Here is a 23672-nt window from a genome sequence, read left to right as displayed (position 1 = left end):
TGTGGGAAGAGGAACAGAACTGAGAAATCATCAAGACTTAGACAACATGATATTAAATCTTCTGGGTCATATGAAACCTATGTACAAAACAGTTTAAACCAAGAAGAAAAGTGCTAAAATATTGACACAGAGTTTATGGAAACTCAGAGGGGAAATACTTAGTGGGCTGAAATGTCTATCACAGATTTTATGGGACCTGAATTACCCTTTAACTAAAATGAGAGGAAATTTGAGCAAATAATAGAAGAGTTGGGAGAAATTTTTCACATGGTAGGAAAGAGAAAGAACAAAAGGTGGGACCTAGCAAGGGTCTATAAAAATGGAGTTTAAAGTATAAATTCTTGGAACATGATTACCTGTATTCAAATTCTGACTGTGTTATATACAAGTTGTATAAACTTAGGCAAGTTAAGTTCACTTCTGTAAAATGAGCCTGATAATATAACCAACTTAAAGAGTTATTCTGAGGATTATATGATTTAATATATGTAAAACACTTAAAATAGTGGATAGGCCTGGCACATATTAAATAAATGCTAGTCTTGATTATTGTCATTGCTATTGATTTTTCTGGTTGCTCTTGGAGAATCAGAGGTGAGAAGAAAGAAAGCAATGGGCCAAACTGTGCAGGACCTTGAAGATCATTCTGAAAAACAGATATGGGGTCTACTTTGTCAGGGTTCACAAAAGGCAAATGAATAAGGCGCTGACATGGCTGAGGCCCTGTTCACTTGAACAACAGTGAACAGGCAAGCTCAAAATCAGGATTATTTCAGACAGACAGGTAACATTCCATGAACACCATACACATCTCCTACAGATGCCCCATGTTTCTAAGAACATTTACCTTCAAGTGATAGGCAAAAGATGTTTCATTCAAAATAGCAGCCAATTTTAAATATATTCTCTTCTAATTTTAGTGATAATACAACCTTTAGTTCATTATTTCAACATTTTATTATAAGTGTAAAAAGGTCACTTTTTTTAAAGATTGATTGATTGATTTGACAGAGAAAGAGGGGGAGGAGTGGCAGGCAGGAGAGGGAGAAGCAGGCTCCCTGCTTAACAGAAAGCCTGATATGGGGCTCAATCCTAGGACCCTGGGATCATGACCTGAGCTAAAGGCAGATGCTTAACTGACTGAATCACTCAGGGGCCCCAAAAGGTCATTTATTTTTAACTAGGAAGCTGAAAGAATATATTGAAATATGTCAGATTATAATTAATTCAGAATAAAATATGATTTAAAGGGAAATTTCTGTGACATTATAATTTTATTTACTAAAACTAGTATTAATAGAAGTTTTAAAAATGTAATAAATAAATAAATAGGAAAATTCTATCTGGAAATTCTATCTAGTTTGGGTATAAATATAAAAAAATACACCTCTCTCAAGATGCATTGTAAGTGCTTGACTACTAGGAAGAGAATAACTAAATTTAATCATACCTTCAGTGACTTTAAAACACCCATCTTTTATTTTCTTTTGTCTCTAAATCTTTCCTGCCCAAGAATGAACTTGAATTCACTTTTTAAAGATTTTATTTCTTTACTTGAGAGAGAGAGAGACAGAGCATAAGCAGAGGGGAGGCAGAAGGACAGGGAGAAGCAGACTCTCTGCTGAGTAGGGAGCCCTACGTGGGGCTCGATCCCAGGACCCTAAGATCATAACCTGAGCTGAAGGCAGATACTTAACCAAATAGCCATCCAGGCACCCCTTGAGTCCATATTTTATGTTGATATTTTAAAATATTTCTACATTAATAGTGTTATCCACAATAAAACCCCACAATCAACATATTTTCTGGTAAAACACTGAATGTTTTCTTCTAAATAACAGCAACAAGAGGAAGATGCTCACTCTCACCACATCTATTCAGCACTGTTCTGAAATTCTGGCCAATGAAATAAGGAAGGTAGGAGGCACGGGGCAGTGGGAGGTGGGGAAGAGAGAAAGAATAAATATAGATTACAAAGGAAGATGCTCTTAATTTGCAAATTGACATAATCATCTACTTAGATGAATTAATAAAAGGCTGCAAGAGGAAATAACTGAGTTTAGAATTCTATATCCAGATTAAGCTTCCTTCAAAAATGAAGGTGAGGAGCACCTGGTGGCTTGGTCAGTTGAGCAAAGGACTCTCAGTTTTGGCTCAGGTCATGATCTCATAAATCATAAGATCAAACTCCAAGTCTGGCTTAGTGCAGAGTAGGCTTGCACCTCTGGCCCACCCTGCACTCACTTATGCATGTCCTCTCTCTCTCATTCGGAAGGAAGGAAGGAAGGAAGGAAGGAAGGAAGGAAGGAAGGAAGGAAGGAAGGAAGGAAGGAAGGAAGGAAGGAAGGAAGAAAGGAAGGAAGGAAGGAGAAAAAGAGAGAGAGAGAAAGAAAATAAATTAAAAAAAACATACACACACACACACACATATATATATATATGAAGAATGAAGGTAAAATTAAGACATTTTCAGATGAACAAAACCTGAGAGAATCTGTGTCAGTGACCCTGTATGAAATATTAAAAGGGGCACCTGGGTGGCTCAGTGGTTGAGTGTTTGCCTTCAGCTCAGGTCATGATCCGGGTTCCTGAGATCAAGTACCACATCAGGCTCCCCACAGGGAGCCTACTTATGTCTCTGCCTATGTCTCTGCCTCTGTCTGTATATGTGCCTCATGAATAAATGAATAAAATCTTTAAAAACAAAAAAAGAAACAAAGAAATATTAAAAGGAGCCCTTCAGGCTGAAATGACTTGAATCTACAGTAGCTTGAATCTACACAAAATAAATAGCAGCAGTAAATATAATTGCATAGGTATTATGAAAACAATAAGATATTTTTATTGGGCACCTGGGTGGCTCAGTCAGTGGTGTGCCCAACTCTTGGTTTCGGCTAATGTTGTGATCTCATGGATCCTGGGATCCAGCCCCACATCAGGCTCATCAGGCTCCCCACCTATCCTCAGCAAGGAGTCTGCTTAAAGATTCTCTCCATCTGCCCCTCCCTCTCACACACACATGCCTGTGCTCTCTTGCTTTCTCTAAAACAAATCTTTTTTAAAAAGATATTTTTATTTGTAACTCCTTTCTTCTTATTGTTCTAAAAGACAGCTGCATAAAAAATGTGTTAATGGACTTAGATAAAGTTACAATTTGTATGATAATAATACTATAATAGCATCACAGAGGAGGTAAGATAAAGGTATATATTGGATCAAAATTTTTATATGTAACTAATCTGAACTACACTATTTTAACTTAAAATGTTAATTGCAATACCAGGACCATCACTATGAAAATAACTAAAAGATACATAGAAGAAACAACAAAGAAATTAAAAAGGTGTGTCAGAAAATACCCATGTAATACAGAAAAGGCAGGAATTGAAAAAACAAAGACTAAGAAAAAACAAATTAAGTGGCATATGTAAATCCTACTTCATAAGTAATTACATTAAATGTAAATAGTTTGAACATCTCAATCAAAAACCAGAGATTGGCAGAATGGATTAAAAAACATGATCCATCTATGTACTTCCTATAAAAGAATCAAACTTTTCAAAGACACATATAGGTTGAATATAAAAGGAAAAAGATATATCAGGCAAACAGTACAAAACCTAAAAATAAAAATTCTTACTAAGACAAAGAAAGACATCTTATAATGTCTTCCGTCAAGAAGATATAGGCATCTAATCATAGAGTTCCAAAATACATGCATGCATTAGATGCATATATAAACATATATGCATCTAATCATAGAGTTCCAAAATACATGAATCGAAACTGAAAAAAGTGAAAGGAGAAACACACAATTCAACAATAGTTGGAAACTTCAATGCTCTCTCTAGTGAATAGAAAAACAATTCAGAAGATCAACAAAGAAATGGCAGACTTGAAGAAAACGATAAACTAACTAGGCCTAACAGACATCTATGAAACATTCCATTCAACAATAAACATTCTTCTCAAGTGCATATTCTCCAGGGTAGACCAGATGTTATGGCATAGAACAATCCTCAGTAGCTTTGAAAGTACTAAAATCATACAAAGTTTTCCAACCACAATGAAGTTAGAAATCAACATTAGAAGGAAATTTGGGAAATTCACAAATGTCAAGATTAACACATCCTAAGCAACCGATGAGTCAAAAAAGAAACCACCAAGGAAATCATAAAATACTTTGAGGTGATGAAAACAAAACATATCAAAACTTACGGAATGCAGCTAACACTGCATTTGACAAAATCAATACTCTTTCATGATAAAAACACTCGATAAGTATCAAAACAGGATGGTACTGGCACAAACATACACACAAAGATCAATGGAACAGAATAGAGAGCCCAGAAACCCAAAATGTTGACCTTTTGTTAATCTACAACAAAGGAGGTAAGAATATACGATGGCTAAAAGACCATCTCTTCAACAAATGGTGCTGGGAAAACTGAACAGCTATATGCAAAAGGAAGAATATGGACCACTTTCTTATACCATACACAAAAATAAACTCAAATGGGGACTCCCGGGTGGCTCAGTGGTTGACTGTCTGCCTTCAGCTCAGGACATGATCCCAGTCCGGGGATTGAATCACACATCGGACTCCCTGCGAGGAGCCTGCTTCTCTCTATGTCTCTGCCTCTGTCTCTCAATGAATGAATGAATGAATGAACAAACTAAACTCAAGTGGATTAAAAATGAAACGTGAGACCTGAAACCATAAAACTCCTAGAAAAAAAACACAGGCAGTAATCTCTAACACTGGCTTTAGTGACATTTTTCTAGATCTATCTCCTCAGACAAAGGAAACAAGAATAAAAATAAACTACTGGGACTACACCAAAATAAAAAGCTTTTGCAGAGTGAAAGAAATTATTAACAAAATGAAAAGGCAACTGAATGGGAGAAGATATTCACAAATGATTTATCTGATAAGAGGTAAATATCCAAAATATATAAAGTATACAACTTAACACTAAAGTATGTGTTGACCGAAGATGTGGAGAAAAAGGAATCCTAGGGAACTACTGATGGGAATGTAAATTAGTGCAACCACTGTGGAAAACAATACAGAGGTTCCTCAAAAATTAAAAACAGAAATATCATATAACCTGGTAATTCTGCTAGTAGGTATTTACCCAAACAAAATAAAAACACTAATTCAAAAAGATACATGTACCCCAATGTTGACTGCCATTATTAATGAATGAATGAATTAAAGGACATATCTTTTTGGAGACAATGTTCAGTTCCCCTATCAGAAATGTGGAGATAATGCTAGAATCTATGAAACACTGATTCCTAATGTAGCCATTATGCTTAATATATGATACCTGGAACTGTATCTCCTGATTATTTTATAAACACTACAGTGCTGGCATGGGGCAGGCCTTGAAAAAGTAATGACCATATTTTTTTCATGATATTGTTTGATATCATTCATATTAAAATGATATCACTGAATTAAAATTAGATATGGAAGGGAACTTCCCCATCCTGATCATCTTGGTAAAAACATTAATTATCAGAAAACTAAATCTATTATCTTGAAAAATAAGGATGATAGAGTAACATTTAGAGTACTTTGTACATAAGATATTATGTTCCTTAAGGAAACAAACTACCTTGTCTATTTGAATATATATCTCAAGCCTAGAAGCTCTCTCACATAAACACTTATTCAATCAAACTAAATCACAACTAAGGTAACAGTCTGACCGGCCCCACCCAGCAAGATGTATGCCATAAAAATAAAAGCTCCTTATATTTGTTGCTTAGTTCCCCCCCGAAAACCATGCCAAAAATTTTACTTCAGTCATCATGGATAAAAGTGTTCCTAAAATATTTTTCATTTTCCCAGCTTTCTCAGTAAAAGGTACCAAACATGATTTGACCTTTTCCAATGACTTGGGGGATCTGGTGAATAAGGCTTCTCCAGACCTTAGCTGGTTTTTCTCCTTAATGTTAAGTGTTAAATCTCACTTCCTCTCTGTACTCATTAGTACTAGGCTACTAATAGTAATTCCAGCTTTTCCCCACCCTTAATTCTCTTCTGTGGTAGAGGAAAAAAATAAGTAAATCTGATAAGAATACAACTCCTTAAAAAAAAAATTAAGTACATAAAAGTTCTAAGAGAAACTGTCAAGGAAAGTATGTGGTTTTAATGCTGAAGCTTTGTGACATTTATTATGGTGATACAAAGGCATGTTTCTTCTCTTACATAAATAAGGTGATATTTTAAGAATGTTGACCTTTTGACAAGTGGCATATGTTTATCTAGGCTTGAAGAAAGTTGAATTTATTTGTTTAATTAGAAAATATTTTTGTTAGGGCTGGTAAAAAAAATCTGTATGCAAAGCATACAAACTTACTTGTTTCAAGTATAGCACAAACAGAAGCTAGAATCCTTGGTAACTTTAAAAATTAAAGATTTTAGGTTGCATTCCAGTGGCAGCATCTTAAAGTTAATCTTTGTTTTGGTACATGGGAAAGCAATTTTTAAATACTGCAGGTAATAAAAATTGTGGGTAGTAAAATAATTTAGTGGACCTTGGTTGAACTCTTTTTTTTTAATAAAAAGAAATTTCATATACCAGAGTATTATAGGTAGTATTGGTAAATACTATTTCATCAAACTTTATTATAGGCTATGTGTTGTATATGTATTAGGGCATGAATAAAAATAAATTTCTTACTGTGGATTTGGCTGTACTTCCTTACAGTCAAAAAACTTGAAAACCTACTTATATAATGAGTTCTTAATGTTCTGTAGGTTGTCTGCAATCATAAACTTGTGCTTTTCATTGTAGCAATACTATTCCGCCACACATCATCACAAAATTAAAGTCTTTGTAAGTCTCTAAATGTGGCTATTTCCAATGAAGTTTTAATATTTTATTTAGCACATGATTAGTACAATAAATTAAAACTAAAATAAACCTTTTTTTCTTAGAGATGTTAAGAAAACCCAAATGAACCTTTATGTGCAGCTATTTCTAATATTGCCACGTTTGATGATGCTTTAAAAAAAAATCTTTTAACAAAATTTACCAGTTAGTATTAACTATATTAGTTAAAAGTTTCCTAAATAAATTTTCAGAATTGCATCTTAAGTTTCATAGAGGTATCCATTAAATATTTTCTAGTTACATACGCATATTAAACTGAATGTTAGGGGATCTCTGGGTGGCGCAGCGGTTTGGCGCCTGCCTTTGGCCCAGGGCGCGATCCTGGAGACCCGGGATCGAATCCCACGTCGGGCTCCCGGTGCATGGAGCCTGCTTCTCCCTCTGCCTGTGTCTCTGCCTCTCTGTCTCTCTCTGTGTGACTATCATGAATAAATAAATAAAATCTTTAAAAAAAATAAATAAATAAATAAACTGAATGTTAAAGTGAAAAATACGATCAAAATTCATATTTTTTGGATACTGCTGGTATTCATATTCTAACCAAATCTTATTTCTCACCCTAATGAGAAATTACATTTCAACCCACCCACCACTGTAAATAAAGCTTGTTGAAAGAACTTTTTTGTGAACAAAAAGAAAACTCTCTGCACTTACTATGAGCTGACCAGGAATTCCCAGGTATTGACAGACCTGTACTACATTTGAAATCTAACTGAGGGAACAATTACAATGAGCATTTTGATGCTCGGCACCACCCAGTGGTAGGACTCTGACTATACGCCCTCCTTTACTGCTCACTCATTTTGGTGCTCCAGGCACTATACTAAAAAACTCAGTACATAGAACTGCATAAAACATAAACTCTACTCCCAAGAAGCTGAAGTGAGAAAGTATTCGTGTTTTTTTAGGCTAGAATCAAGCTAGGGAGAAATAAAATAATATATAGAAAAAAAAAGAATCTACTGTAAAGAAATAGGAAATGCACAGTACTTCTGGGGTTTGGTCTGTCCTTAGCAAAGAATTTTTTCATCACAACTTTTTCAAATAGAAGATAGAAAATGAGTAGCTTTAACAAGCCATCACTTTGTGATACACTTAACATCACTCTATTAAAACATTTGAAATTACTATAAAAATATTCCAAATATGAAAATCAGGTATTAATACTAGTTTAATATGATCTTTAGTTAGAATAAAACCTAAAAGACAAAAAATTTACCTAATGGAGCCTTTAATGAAATCTAATTAATTTTTTTAAAAGACTTTATTTATTCATTTGAGAGAGAGAGAGAGAGAAAAAGAGAGCATGAACGGGTGGAGGGACAGAGGGAGAAGCAGACTCAGGTGTGGGGCTAGATCCCAGGAAACTGGGATCATGACCTGAACTGAAGGCAGACACTTAACTGAATGAGCCACCCAGGTACCCCTGAAGTTTGATTAATTAACATAAACTAATTAATATTAGCGACAGGTCTCTTAAACTTGAGTAATGAGTACTCCAATATTCATTTACTATTAAACTGTGTATATACATACATTATGAATACTTTTTGCGTATGCTAGTTTCAAAACACAAAAAGGTAAAAAGTCAGGACAAAAAAGAAAACAGTATATAACACACATCCCGGGTGGTTCTGGAACCTAGCCTCTTCTGACCATGCTGGCTATACACACTGGGTGTCAGCAGTTCTAGCTGAATCTAAAAAAACTGGAGCTTCACTTTATAGTCCAACTTCTATGGGACTTCTATGGATCCTCTGCAAAAATGTGGTCTAATTCTGCTTCCAAATGACAACTGAAAAAATTATCTGGAAAATGGGTTTTCTTTTCTTTCAAAATTGCCAACACAAAGCAACAGCAACTCAACCATCAGCCTGGCACAAACTACTTTTTCTCCTAACCTAGATGTCAAACAAAGGAGAAAAAGTTTTTTTTCTTAAAAGGGAAAGAAATGAAGTAAAGAAATTAATGGGAGACTTAGAGAATAAAGATAGTTCTTAAAACCTGACTACGATCTTCCTTTTTCGTCTAAAGAAGTAAAAAGAAATTAAGAAGTACAATCTCTTTCTCAAATGATCAAAGCAATGCAGATAAGAATGGAGCAGGGACACCTGGGTGGCTCAGTGTTGAGAATCTGCCTCTGGCTCAGGTCGTGATCTCGGGGTCCTGGGATCGAGTCCCGCATTGGGCTCCATGAGTAAATAAATAAAATCTTTAAAAAAAAAATGGAGAAGCACTAGTAGATTCATATGTCAATGCAAAAATTATTAATTCTACTTATAGGATAAAAATTCCTAGAAATGTAATGGCAGGGAGCAATCAATGATTGAAATAAGATCCAGAACTATAGCAAGTAATCCCGCCAAGATTAAATCCCATTCCAATACCATTCTCTCCTGCATGTTATTTTAGAGTCACTAGAGGCCACGCTGGGAAAAGCTACTCCACAGAAGATGTCACTAGGCTCTAGTGACATTTTGCTCTCATTAAGAGGAGTTCAATGATATAATCCATCTTTTCTTCTTCCTTTAGATCCCATCTTTCCTCCCTCCTAGACATCCTTCATTCATAGTTTATCTAAGTAATCTGAACACCTTAATTATGAAGCAAAATGGAAGAGATACATAAATAAAGTTATGGGCATTACACTTTTCATTAGGTTAGGGTAAAGTACATGTAATTTACTATTTTTAGTTTTCTTTTGCTATTACTTCCCTGGTAAAAGAAGAGTATTTTAACATTTTACTATTGCATAAACATTATCAAGGAAATGTAAATGTGTATAAAGGAACCTAATTATTTTTTTAAGTAGGCTCCATGACCAATATGGGGCTTGAACTCACAACCCTGAGGTTAAGAGTCACATGTTCTATCAACTGAGCCAGCCAGGTGCCCCAAGGAACCTAATTATTAAAATGCAAATATGTTTATTAATTAAAGGGTGGAAGAAACACGTGAACAAATTAATGAACTAGTAGCACAAAGCCGTTTGAACCATATGTGGGTAAAAATGTTTCCATCCCCCAAGTATCCTTGAAAATGTTCCTTTGTAGAATCTTTTAAACATGATTCTGAAGAAGATTCATAACAAATGCTATAAATCACTTTGTAGGAATATAGAAAAGAGTAGGAAAAAATAAATAATGATATTAAGTGACTTTGGGATAATTTTCAGTTTAATTTCTAGTCAAAGTCATATCTACTTGCTTGGTACTATTGAAATAAAAGTGAAATCCTGGGAATCCCATGTACTATATAAGCTTAGAGGCCTGAAAGAGGATAATGAAAGGTAACTAGAAAACTGGAGAACTATTTTCATAAGACGATAAGATTTTATTAAAACAATAGTATGGGGCAGCCCCAGTGGCGCAGCGGTTTAGCGCCGCCTGCAGCCTACGGCGTGATCCTGGAAACCCTGGATCAAGTCCCACGTCAGGCTCCCTGCATGGAGCCTGCTTCTCCCTCTGCCTGTGTCTCTGCCTCTCTCTCTGTGTGTGTATGTCTCTATGAATAAATAGATAAATAATCTTAAATAAAAATAAATTTAAAAAATTTAAAAAAATTAAACCAATAGTATGGGGGCACCTGGGTGTCTCAGTTAAGCATCCGTCTTTGGCTCAGATCATGACCCCAGGGTCCTGGGATGGAGCCCTACATCGGGGCTCCCTGTTCAGTGGGGATCCTGCTTCTCCCTCTCCTCCTGGCTCATGTTCTCTGTCACTATCTCTCTCTCTCTCAAATAAATAAACAAAATCAAAAAGTATGTTTATTATAAGATGATCCAAATAACCCAAATATGTTTATGGTAATTTTTTTTTCATAAAACATTGGGACCTAGAGAAAAATGTCTATGGAATAAATGAGTATCTAGGTTTAGAAATACTTCCAAGAACACTGAGTGAAGTGAACATGGAGTCAATGGAAGGTTCCAATAACACTGTTTATTCTTTAATCCAGTTAAATTTAATTGCAAGCCCATAAAGTTTTCTAAATTATTTATTTAGCAAACACTGAGCGTACACCAAGTGCCACACAATGTATCAGATGCTAAAACTATAGAATCTAAAACATTATCTTCTCGTTCACAGAGATTAAAGAATATATAAAAAAAGTGATTCAATGGGATTGACTAATATATTAAAGAAGTGATCTATTCAACCTTGGAGAAAATCAGGAAAGGTTTCAAATTACTTCATCTTAGAGCTAAAATAAGGTCTCTGTCCAGATAGCCAAGCTGAGGGAAGGTAATCCAGATGAAGAACACAGTAAAAATCAGACAGAAAGGGAGAAACTGCTCAATGCATATGTGAACTTGTAAATTCTTGAAGGTTAAAGGTTAAGGTGAGAGGGCAGGTAAAATACAGAGGTGAATTGAGAGAAAGGCAGAAGTCAGGTAAAGTGGGTTTCTACACCAAGTTTTATAAAAGTCATATTCCAACAGAAAAGGGCTACCAACATATTCCTTATCATCTACAGTCCAAATGCAATTCTATCCATGCCAGGAAAAAAAAAGTAGAAGGAATAATATGTAAGTTCTTTCAGCTTCTTGATAACCGGCCTAGATGACTTTGCAGCTGCATCATTCAAAAGAATCATGAGAGCATAAAATGGTAATATAATTGCATCATATCTGTTTACCAAGCTTCCCTAGAGTTTAGTTAAAATAAAAGGACTATTTGAAGAAATTGTTGACTTGTATTAAAACCATATGATGAAAATATCTTGGATGGCAATGGCAATTAACAGACTCTGGTAACTAATCTTTATTTGGTTATAAACATAGAAATTTGTGTAGTTCTGAAAAGTTCTATTTTAAGAGATTTTAATGTTCTTGAAATAATCAGATATTTTTACAAATTTTTTTTAAAGAAGTCATATTTTCCACTGGGATGCCAATTCAAGTCTTCTGAGAACTCTGTGCCTCAGGAGATTATATTTTTCTAATTAAAAAATTTCATAACACCTTAATTTATCAGAGCCAGCAATGTTTTTTGACCTCAAATACTCACCACAAACTAACATTTCCAAACAATTACATATTGTCACAGTAAAGAACAGCATTGTTCAAAGACAAACAAAATGACATTGTTTAGCTTTTCCTCTAAGGAACTGCATTTTTCAGAGGATACAGTTTTTGTCAGTGTGAATAAAAGTGATTGTTTTCAGAATAAGCAGCTGGCGGGTAATCAACAGTTCTTATTAGCCTTCTGGATATCCTACATATCCAGAAACTAATTCCAAGTATGGGTTTTGCTGCATTTCTTTAGAGGAAGATAAACTAAAATGGCTCAAATGGGCTTCTCTCAACAGAAGACAAAAAATTAAAACAGTCTTCTCTTTAGTTTAGAATGTTACAAATAGTGTAATTTCCTACCTTCCAAAAATTGTTAATTGCATTTCAGTTGTCTTATTAGCTGTCTGAATCAGAAAGCATTTGGGACAGTTTGTATAGAATAAATGTGCCATTTTCTTTATTGTAGGACACAACTTCACTTCATCACTGACTTCTAAGGAAGAAATAAGAGAAGTCTAGGTTTCTTCAATTATAGTACAATACGCATCTTCAAAAAAAAAAAAAAAAATCTAAAGAATTCCAAAAAGTAAACCCTGAAATACCTACCACATTACCAAAATTACCACCACCACCACCACAATTACTGAAAGATCTTGATGAAATTTTACTACTCCTTTTCCATTCTGCTCTGCACTATGGAAAGGGTTCCTTTTTCCAAGGAAAGCTTTGTCAAGTACAACTGATTCTCATTCGTCTGAGATAACTTGGGTATCCCTTTTGATAGGCAAGACAAAATACATAACCTTGCAACTAGTATCAACTGTAGCATTCTCTATGGGGCTGAATTAAGCATTTCTTGTACTTGGTCCCAGAATGCTACATTAGTAATAAGAAAGTGAGTTATTTTTTTCACTAGTTTCTTCAGTGTATTCATACAGAATTTTGAATATATATGAATGAACCCCTATTTTATACAAAGAGCTATTTATTTTCAACTCAGAAAAGTACTATAACATACATCCTAAGTGATTTGGTTCTATAACATACCTAATAAAAAAACTATATATAATAATCTATTTGGAAGCCTAGAAAAATACAGGCATAGATTTTTGACCTGAAGATTATAACTAATAAAGCTAATAACCTATCAACCATGACTACCCTTAGAAAAAGAAATGCTCTTTGGGATAAGATTCCAGTTGTTTTTCCAGTAACTATAATGAATTTATCCTTATCTATTTCACACTACCTTGACAGATGATCCATATCTTACTCATGTGTATTTATAAAACTTATATTTTATATATTACATGCTGGCATGACTAAACTGTCCTTTATAAACCACATTAGAAATTTCACACTCAACTGTCATTGAGTTACTGCATCCTAGCATGACTTATCAGCTAATAATTTAGTTTTGGAAAGGTCATTGTGATGGCTAGTTTTATGTGGCAACTAGACTGGCCTAAGAGATGCCAGAGAGCTAGTAAAACAGTATTCTGAAGTATCTCTGTAAAGGGGTTTCTGAAAGAGATTGGCATTTGATTCAAAAGACTAAGTAAAGAAGGTCTACAACTCTTAGCAATGTGAGTGGGCATTATCTAATTTGTTGAGGCCCCAAATAGACTAAAGGAAAAGGGAAAGCAAATTCTCTCTCTTCCTGATATCCACATCCCCTGCCCTTAGACATCAGAGCTCTTGATTCTTGGACCTCTTGACTCCAGGACTTCACACCATCGGCTCCCTTGGTTCTGAGACCTGAATTATATTACTGGCTTTCCTTGCAAAAAGCAGACTATGAGAAACTTCTAGGCCTAATACAGTCAGCATCTTTGCCATCTTTAATTGTATTCCATTTTACATCAAAGGTAAGAAGTGTGAAACATCAATGTCTAATACTTGCTGCTTGCTCACTGTATGCAAGGCTCTGTTTGATAAGCATTTAACATTGATTATTTCATCTGCTCCTCATAACAATTCTGTGATGTAGAGAACATTATAATTCCTTTTTTACAGATAAAGAAATTGAGGCACAGAGAGGTGACAAAACTTGCCAGAGATCACACTGCCAATAAATGATAAAAATGGGATTCAGCTCAGTCAGACTGGGCAAACACTTCTGGAAGCAACAGTACAATAGCTGTCCAAGGAGAACCCCAAGTCTAGTTCAAACTTGTATTGGCTGGCGATGGTGGTACTGGAAAAAACATGTTCCTGAAACATAATCTAATTGGTGAACTTGAAAAGTACATAGCCACCTTGGGTGTTGAGGTCCATCCCCTTGTGTTCCATAACAACAGAGGACATATTCAGTTCAATGTATGGGATATAGCTAGTCAGAAGAAACTTGGTGGGCTGAGGGAATGGGTATCACATCCAGACCTGGTGGGCCGTTATAATGTTTGCTATAACATCAAGGGCTAATTACAAGAATGTGCCTAACTGGCATAGAGATATTTTAAGAGTGTGTAAAAAATACCCCCATCATGCTGTGTGGCAGCAAAGTGGACATTAAGAACAGGAAAGTTAAGGCAAAATCTATTGATTGTTTTCCACTGAAAGAACATTTAGTACTATGTATGACATTTCTACCAAAAGTAACTACAACTTTTTTTTTTAATATTTTATTTATTTATTCATGAGAGACACAGAGAGAGAGAGGCACAGGCAGAGGGAGAAGCAGGCCCCATGCAGGGAGCCCAACGTGGGACTCGATCCCAGGACTCCAGGATCATGCCCTGAGCCAAAGGCAGATGCTCCACTGCTGAGCCACCCAGGGATCCCAAGTAACTACAACTTTGAAAAGCCTTTCCTGTGGTCTGCTAGAAAACTAACTGGAAACCCTAACTTGGGAGTCTGTTGCCATGCCTGCTCTTGCCCCACTGCAAGTTGTCATGGACCTAGCTTTAGCAACATAGTAATATTCATGATCTAGAGGTTGCTTAGGCAACTGCTCTCCTGGATGAGGATGATCACCTGTGAAAAAGTGCAACTGGAGCCCAGTGTCAAAAGTCTAGCTAGTTATCTTTTTAAGATTTATTTATTTATTTGAGAGAGAGAGAGAGAGTTGGAGAATGGGGGGCGGGGGGTGGGCAGGAGGGGTCAAGGGAGAGACAGAATTTGGAGCAGACTCCACACTAAGCACAGACCCTGACATGGGGCTTGAGCTCTGAGATCATGACCTGAGCCAAAACCAAGAGTTGGATGCTTAACTGACTGCACCACCCAGGCATCCCAGAAGTCCAGTTTTATAGGCAACTGTCCTGTGAGGTCGGTAGTACTGCATGTTTGCCACTTTATTATATAACTGAGCAGGGCCTGTACTTAATCTTCAGGATGTAGAAGGAGATGAATGGGCTTCAAAGTGAATGTGGCAGTTTAAAAAGTGCCTTCATTTTTTGGACCTGCATATTTAGCTGTTTTGGAATGTAAATGTTTCCTTCCTGAATTTCAAATAAAAGACTGCTAGAGTCACATCACAATATCCAGTGGTGAAAGCTCTTTTGTCACTGTCATTCCCATTCCTTTTAGTTTAGAATCAGAATAAAGCTGTATTTCAAATGGAAAAAAAAAAATGGAATTCAAACATATGCAGTCTATTTCCAGACCTTAATTAAAATTAATATGTTTTCCCTATAAACTCAGGTCTCATATTTTCAATGGAACTGACACAAGATGGAAACCATTAGGAACAAGGAATCTTTAGCCTTAAATGTCTACGATATACTGTTTGTGAAGGAAAGATAATAGAATTTAAAAACGTACAACAGACTAGAATCTTATTCATTAAAACTGTATCTACATGGTGAGGTATAATGAGAAAATTTCTAACATTTTTCTAAGATAAGAATCCTCACTTTTAACATTCTTACATGTACGTGTTTCTTTAAAAATGCACTATACACATAAGTAGAGGGCTTACTATACTACATAGCTTAACAAACCTATATTGCTCTTCCACTATGCACTATGATACAAACTAGATAATATAATTAAAAGGAACTCTAAACACAGATCACAAGTGAAATACATATATAATAAAAAATAACATGATAAAGAGTGAAGGAGAGATTTACAAAGTGGGAGAGTGGCACAGTGAATTGGAATGATTCATTCTATCAGAGAGGGCAGGAAGAAAGAAAGGCTTCCAGAAAAGATAATATCCTTAGCTAGCACTTAAATGTCATCTTGGACAGAGATCTTGCCCAGGGGAAAAAGTATGTAAAGGCACAAAGATGGAGTCAGCATTGTACAACAAGTCGAGAGAGAGACTTCAAGGAGGTGGTATGCCTGCAGCTTAAAATTTGAAACAGGAAGTAGGAAGAGACAAGCTGGATTACAGCTAATCATAAAACTCTATTAGAAGCACTCAGACTCATGATGAGGACCCACTTAAGGGACTGGAGGACTAATAAGCCTACCTACCTATTCATCCCTGAGTTGTGTTTTCACCATCAGAAATAAACATTCAATGACAGTATTTCCTTAAATTTTGCAGTGAACCACCTTCCATTTCCCCCCCCCCAAAAAGTTATTTAAATTAAAAAAAAAGGCATTGCAATTTCTAGTTAATAAAGACTGGACTGAGACAAAAACTACATAGCATAATAATGCAATAAACCTTAGAATCAACAAATTTTAGCTTACTTTTAATTTTTTAGCAGCAAGAAATTAATGAAATACTACAGTAATGTTTCCTTTTTCTGGAACAACCTGAAATTGTTACAGTTTAGCTCTGGGTCAAATCTTGAAATGGCTTAAATTCAAACTACTATACAAAAGACATATAATTCTGAAGAGCATGAAATCTATAGCTGACTTCAAGTTCTAGTTTATTTCCCACTTTTTTTTTTTTTTTTTTTTTTTTAAATTTATGATAGTCATACAGAGAGAGAGAGAGAGGCAGAGACATAGGCAGAGGGAGAAGCAGGCTCCATGCACCGGGAGCCTGATGTGGGATTCGATCCCGGGTGTCCAGGATCGCGCCTTGGGCCAAAGGCAGGCGCCAAACCGCTGTGCCACCCAGGGACCCCCTATTTCCCACTTAAAGGCAATTGAGAGTTTAGATTTGGAACTGATATACAATAGTAACAAACCTATCATTTACGAAGTGGTCTACATTTCCAAATCCTTTTACAGTTATTGTTTTATTCGTTTAATAAGTTTATTATGGAATTGTCATTTCTTTCATGAAATGCAAGGAGAAGAGGCAAAATTCAGGCACACCAGGAGTCTGTTCCTATTGAACAAATCATCTCAGATCAAGCTATGTCAAGTACATGAAGTAATTATCCCATGTCTATTCTCTAAGATACATGCAAGAAACTACATGACACTCCGGTCTGAGGTAGTTCAACAAAAGTAACATCAGGACTTGTTTTATACAGGCCTCAACATGGCTCTTTAGCCAAGACCATCCAAAACCAGATTTGTAAAGACATTATTAAAAGTATCAAAAACAAAAACAAACAAACAAAAAAAACAAAAACAAAAAAACCACACCTTTAGAGCAGCACTGATGATAATGAGGGAGGTTCTATGGCAAACTTTTACTATCTGACCTAACCCACACCAGGGAGACAAACTTTCTGTAGGTGACAGAGATAGCTTATCGCAAAAGAGAAATCCCAACATAAATATAAATATATGTATAGTATTGGTAATTAAAGGCATAAAACTGAAGGTTAATGTTTCCGTTCCTAGATTAGATCAAGCAATATTCTACTATTACACCACAGTTCAAGATTCCCAGCAACCACCTGAAAATTCCTAGAACCAATAGCAATCATTTATATCCCAATCAATTTGTTTACAATCTTGTTAAAAAAATGAATTGTGAACTGTCCTCCTTTTTGTACTGGTTTCTAAGAGCTTAGAGTCAATTTTGTAGCAGATGAGTAAAATTCAACTCTCTTGCTTGCCTTCACCAACTTCCCATTTTCCTTTCATCCTCACCTTCCTTTTTTAATCTGGATGAACCTTATAAACTTTCAAAGTCTTTCTGAAACAAGGGAGAATTTAAGATAGATAATCTAAAAACAAAAAATAGTAACAAAAAAATGAAAAAAGCATACATTACCTTTATATCAAAATTACAATCAAGTCTTCTAATTAACACGATGAAAGTGCCCGATGAATTGTCTTTTAGTGGTGGAGGCACTATGGGTTCACAGGCATTCTCTGGTTTTGAGTTAATCAAAAAACCCTGAAAAAGAATTGGCAAGAAGTTTTTTTCTCTGTTAGACTCAAAAAATCAATTCAACTTAGTTCTACAAATATCTTTTAAATTAGCTTCATGTATTTTGCATTTTGCTAGATGAATTATCTCAGAACTACAACAGGACTATCCTCCAAATGCTCACAATCCCAGGACTTCTAAAGTAGTATTTGATTTCATTAGCATTTAGTTTAGTGGGGTTTTTTTGTTTTTTTTTTTTTTAAAGATTTTACTTATTCATTTGAGAGACAGAGATCAAGAACACAGGGAAAGGCAGAGGCAGAGGGAGAAGCAGACTCCCTGCTGAGCGGGGCAATGCCAGCTCGGGCTCAATCTCAGGACCCTGTGATCGTGACCCGAGCTGAAGGCATTAACTGAGCCACCCAAGCACCCCATAGGCATTTAGCTTTTTTTTTTTTTTTTATGTTATTTATTTATTCATTGGAGACAGAGAGAGAGAGAGGCAGAGACACAGGCAGAGGGAGAAGCAGGCTCCATGCAGGGAGCCCGATGTGGGACCCAATCCCGGGACTCTAGGAACACGCCATGGGCCGAAGGCAGGAGCTAAACCACTGAACCACCAAGGGATCCTAGCATTAGCTTTTTAAAGTAAGTTCCATTTCTACCATTAAAGTTCTTTGTTGTTGTTTTTTTTAATCACACATAAGCTCATCATCCCAAAGACAAACCACTGTTAGCATGTTGGTATATTTTCCAATAATGACTGACATTTCTAAACCAAATAAATGCTTTTTTAAAATTAACTTTTGCATTTCTTTCATGTTATCAAACAATGAAAATGCATAACATTTCTAGGTATTTTTCTTCTATAGAAATAGTAGCCTGAGTATATAAAGGTATATGCAGAAAGATGTTCCCTGCTACATTGTTTTGAATAGCAAAAGCTGGAAATCAGGCACATCAATAAGGCAGCCATTTGGGGAAAAAAAAAATACAAGAGAAAAACAATAGAGCCATTAAAAAATAAGATAAATGTAAACACACTAAATTAAAAAGATATCCACAAAATAACTATTAATTTAAAAAGAAAATAGCAAGTTGCTTTCCCCAGAAATATAGGATGGTTTGACATCAGAAAATACATTCACATAAAATACTACATTAACAGATTAGAACTATCTCAACAGATGTAAAACACTGAATAAACACACACACACACAAAAATAACCAAATTCAGTAAATTAGTAAGAAATGAGCAATTAAAGGTATGACAAAGTGCCTTAACAGTAATCCTATAACGGTGTGTGAATTGGTCACACCAACCACCTATTCTTAGGATATGGCAATTTCTCCTGCCTTAAGTCGAACTGATTGGCTTGTAATAGGGAATGCTTTCACATGTGTCAGGAGCAAAAGGCAGCATACCTTCATTTACTCATAAAATAGCTCCCTTCTCAATTCCATAAAGCACTTGGTTTTTACTTTGCAGAGAAAGAGAACTGTGGTTATCCTCCAACAATAAATATTTGCTTTAATCATGTTAAATCTATACCCTGCTGCCTCTTCTGTGCTTTAATGACAAATCACATATGCAGTTCTTTTCAAGATACTTGTAATAGCAATTAAACTCAACCCATATATTACCAACAAAAAATATAACTAAACTTAAGTGAAGACCATATGAACAACTATGGCCTAATTTCCCATGTCTGGCGAAGTCAACTCCATCATGATTGCCGCCTAGTGGACAACATTTGAAAGACACATGCCAATTTCAGGGATGTTAAAACAGGGGGTAATAAAATAGAGGCATCTTATCAATGAATTTATGGTATGTACAGATACACACACAAACAAAAGATCTACAAGTGAAACTGGAAAAGGGTTTTGCTTTTTAATAATTTCTATATTTTTATATTTTTATATCTGTTATGACAAACATGTATTATTTTTAAACATAACTCACAAAAGTCAAATACACATTAAGCTAAAAGTCCAAAAAACAATCTAGCTGCATTAACAAAAAATTGAGTGAAGTCTTAAACAGTTCTTAAATTATTAAATATTATCTTTCCTGTGGACTATTCTAAAAGAATAACTTGCTAAATCAATTTACTAATTCCTATCCTTCCCTGAGATGCTAATCATTTAAAACTAAGTGCAAACTTACTTTGCATCATCCACAAAGTCTACAAGTAGTGTAATGGGCTTTGTCAATTAATTTGGCACAATTCTCTGGTCCCTTGAATAAGAAAGATTAAGAAGGTGTTACCTTAAGCCAGGTCCACAGCCTACTATCACCTCTCAGGGCCAATCTCTTATTAAAAGGATGCTTGCTCTGTAATCAAAGCTCCTTTTCATTTCTACCTTCTGATAGGGGCACTTTATACCAACACGTAGGAAACCCATGAAAACTACAAAGGTCTAGGAGACTTAAACCAGATGCCATGTATCCTCTCTTTGTTGTTGTAATTCCCTGATGTTAAAACAAGAATGCTGGATAAAAATAGTACATACAGACTGGCACCTCAATATCATCAAATGCAACAGGCTTATAATATTTATATATGTCAATTTCTTTCGAAAGCTTTTGTGACTATCTACAAAGCAAAGTACACAAAATATAATTTTCCAGCTTGATGAATTTTCACAAACTGAACATACTGGTATCACAAAACAAAATATTAACAGTACTCTGGAAGTTCCCTTCCTCCCTGCCAGTCACTGCTCCTCAAACCCCATTCCTAATATCGCTACACAGACTTCTAACAGCTTCATTTTTGCCTAATTTTACACTTGACATAAACAATACTGTATAGTATAGTAAATGGTCTTTTAGACTTATTTCTCTCAGTGCTGTATCTGTGAGATTCAACCCTACTGTTCAGCAACTACACTGTTGAGATACACTTGGCAGATCTTTCACTGCCATTTCTATTTAGTATTAAATTGTGCAAATATGCCAAAATGTATTCTACTGTTGATGGCTATTTCTAGTGAGGAGCTAGCACATATAGTGCTATTATAAACATTCCATGGACATTAACATCTGTTCAGTACGTACATAAAAGTAGAACCAGAGGATATCAAGCTGGATCATAGGATATCAAACTTTAGTAAATACTTCCAAGCTTTCCAAAGCAGTTTAGATTACCTCTTCTTAACTGGAATATTTAAAATAAACATAAGAATCAAACTGAGGGATCCCTGGGTGGCGCAGCGGTTTGGCGCCTGCCTTTGGCCCAGGGCACGATCCTGGAGACCCGGGATCGAATCCCACATCGGGCTCCCGGTGCATGGAGCCTGCTTCTCCCTTTGCCTATGTCTCTGCCTCTCTCTCTCTCTCTCTCTCTCTCTCTCTCTCTGTGTGTGTGTGACTATCATAAGTAAATAAAAATTAAAAAAAAAAGAAAGTAGCTAAATTTGAAGTGGCTCAAAGCACTTTCATCATACTAATTTCTGAAAATCAAAAAAAAAAAAAAGAATCAAACTGAATATAATTTTGCTTTAGTGCTTCAGAAGGCATTTAGAACTACAATATTTCAGGATAAACATTATACAAAAATTACTTTCACTGATAAATGACACTGGTTAATAAATGCATAAATAGGTAGATAACTTGATAAAGTGGTTTTGCTTAAAAGATGGTTTCAGAAAAAAAAAAAAAAAAAAAAAAAAGATGGTTTCAGGCTGAAAACAGCCTTAACTTGCCCTCCCTTCAGTTTGCACTAATTATATAATAGTAAAATTAAGAAAAGAATACGCAGTACAAAAATGTTGAAAGCAAGGCAGTGCATCTTTCCCTTTTTAACAGTATAAAAGTGAAAGAACATAAGAGACAGAGAAGGGTGAGTTATTTTGTAATGAGTATCTGAAGTTATAAATTAATTAATTGCGGTAACCAGCAAGCAGTTAACATTTGTTGAGCCATGGCACTCAACACTGTGCTGGGCACTATGCTCTTTCAGTTTATCTATATGATAAGCCAAGAGATAACTACTATTATTATCCTTATTTTTTTTTTTTATTATCCTTATTTTAAAGATGAGGAAACAGAGTCTCAAAAAGTTAGGTAACTTGTCCAAGGATACACAGCAGGCACGCAATCCCAGGAAGTCTGACTCCAGAATCTACATTCTAAACCACTATATTATATTACTTCCATAAGAGGACAAAATGAAACAAAACGAAACCTAACTAGGTGAAAAACAAAATGGGCAACAAAAAGAAGAATGAACATATACAAAAATGAACAAGACAAAGTGTTAGTCTAAAAGGCAAGTAAGGTTATTCCAAAATCTGATATAAATACTTCAAACAATGAAGATGTCAAAGGAAACTTTGTCATAATTTTTACAAAGAGTTATACTGATCAGACGTAATTAGCCAACATTTTCCTAATGAGACAGATGGATTTATTTATATCAACTTTCTATGATTTAAAAATATCCACTGCTCTTTTCCCTATTCTTTATTAGATCATTCTACCAAAATTTACCCATAGTTTTCACATATTTTTAATTCCTTTTTCAAAAATAGTTGGAGGTATGCTCATCTTATGCAGTCAAATATCCTTTAACCACCACTTATATTATTTTAAATTCCTTTAACACTATGCTCTGAACACACTGGTCTCATTTCATGACGGCTCTTTGTAAGAGGATGGATAAGACTGAGTTCCTTCAAATAATAATTACTTGGCTAGGGACTAACAGATCCAATAAGAGAAAACAAAGTATAAACAACACACAGTATAACTCCATAGAACACAGAAAATCACTCAAACTATGGGAGGGCAGTAACATCAAAAGTGGCATTTAACTTGGTTCTAAAACTTTACTGTATTTTAATTTGGGGCCAAAAATCAGCTAGACTAACATAAGTGATCTGACCAGCATAACATAGCCAGGATTGGATCCTGGAATGCAAGAAGGTTATCAGTGGAAAAACATGTGAAATCTGAAAGAAGTCTGTACTTTATTTAATTTATTGTATAAATGTTAATTTCTTAGATTTGATAAATGTACCATGGTTATCTAAAATATTAACACTAAAAGAAAATAGAGTATATGGAAATTCTCTGTACTATTTTTGCAGCTTTTCTAAATTTCAAAAAAATATTTAATAAACACATCATCAACAAAAAGGCAGCAATAGGAACTATCACCCTTTAGCCTGCTCTTGACAGTATACTTCTATTGCTGCACCATAATTGATGTATTGATGTTTCTGGCAAACATGTCACAGTTGTTTCAACAAATTTGACATATGCTACTACTAAGCTATTTTTCTCCTCTTTTCAGTGCCTATCTTTTAAGACTCAAAGGTAAAACATTAGTATTTTAACCATTCCAAGCTTCATGCCACTTGCAAATTTGAGTCATACCTTCTGTCTTTCTGCACATCACTGAGGAAAGCACTAAATAAGACAGAAATTTGAGGGTTATATACTAATTAAAAGTTAAGCCCTTAACTTCTTACAAGAAAAGACTGTTTAAAAAAAACCCACAAATCTAGATATTACATTTGTAGCATTTTTCAAATCAGTTAACTGAGTATCTTTCATCTCAAA

The 23672-nt window shown here is 35.1% G+C and overlaps 1 protein-coding gene and 1 pseudogene across 5 annotated transcripts in view; one reads left to right on the top strand and one right to left on the bottom strand.

Moving 5' to 3' along the window:
• RNF13 (ring finger protein 13) overlaps positions 1 to 23672 on the bottom strand; it is a 203870-nt gene that overhangs the window by 75207 nt on the left and 104991 nt on the right. For all 5 annotated transcript variants that reach the window (XM_038571192.1, XM_038571194.1, XM_038571191.1 and 2 more), the window contains one exon: positions 18002 to 18127. In XM_038571192.1, coding sequence (XP_038427120.1) covers positions 18002 to 18127 — 126 coding nt within the window. The remainder of the gene's footprint in view (positions 1 to 18001; positions 18128 to 23672) is intronic.
• LOC106557603 lies at positions 14006 to 14904 on the top strand (annotated as a pseudogene).

The sequence above is a fragment of the Canis lupus genome, chromosome 23 (assembly GCF_011100685.1).
Source record: "Canis lupus familiaris isolate Mischka breed German Shepherd chromosome 23, alternate assembly UU_Cfam_GSD_1.0, whole genome shotgun sequence".
Classification (NCBI taxonomy): Eukaryota; Metazoa; Chordata; class Mammalia; order Carnivora; family Canidae; genus Canis; species Canis lupus.
The sequence above is the reverse complement of the archived record's forward strand: the minus strand, read 5'-3'. Positions and strand labels throughout refer to the sequence as shown.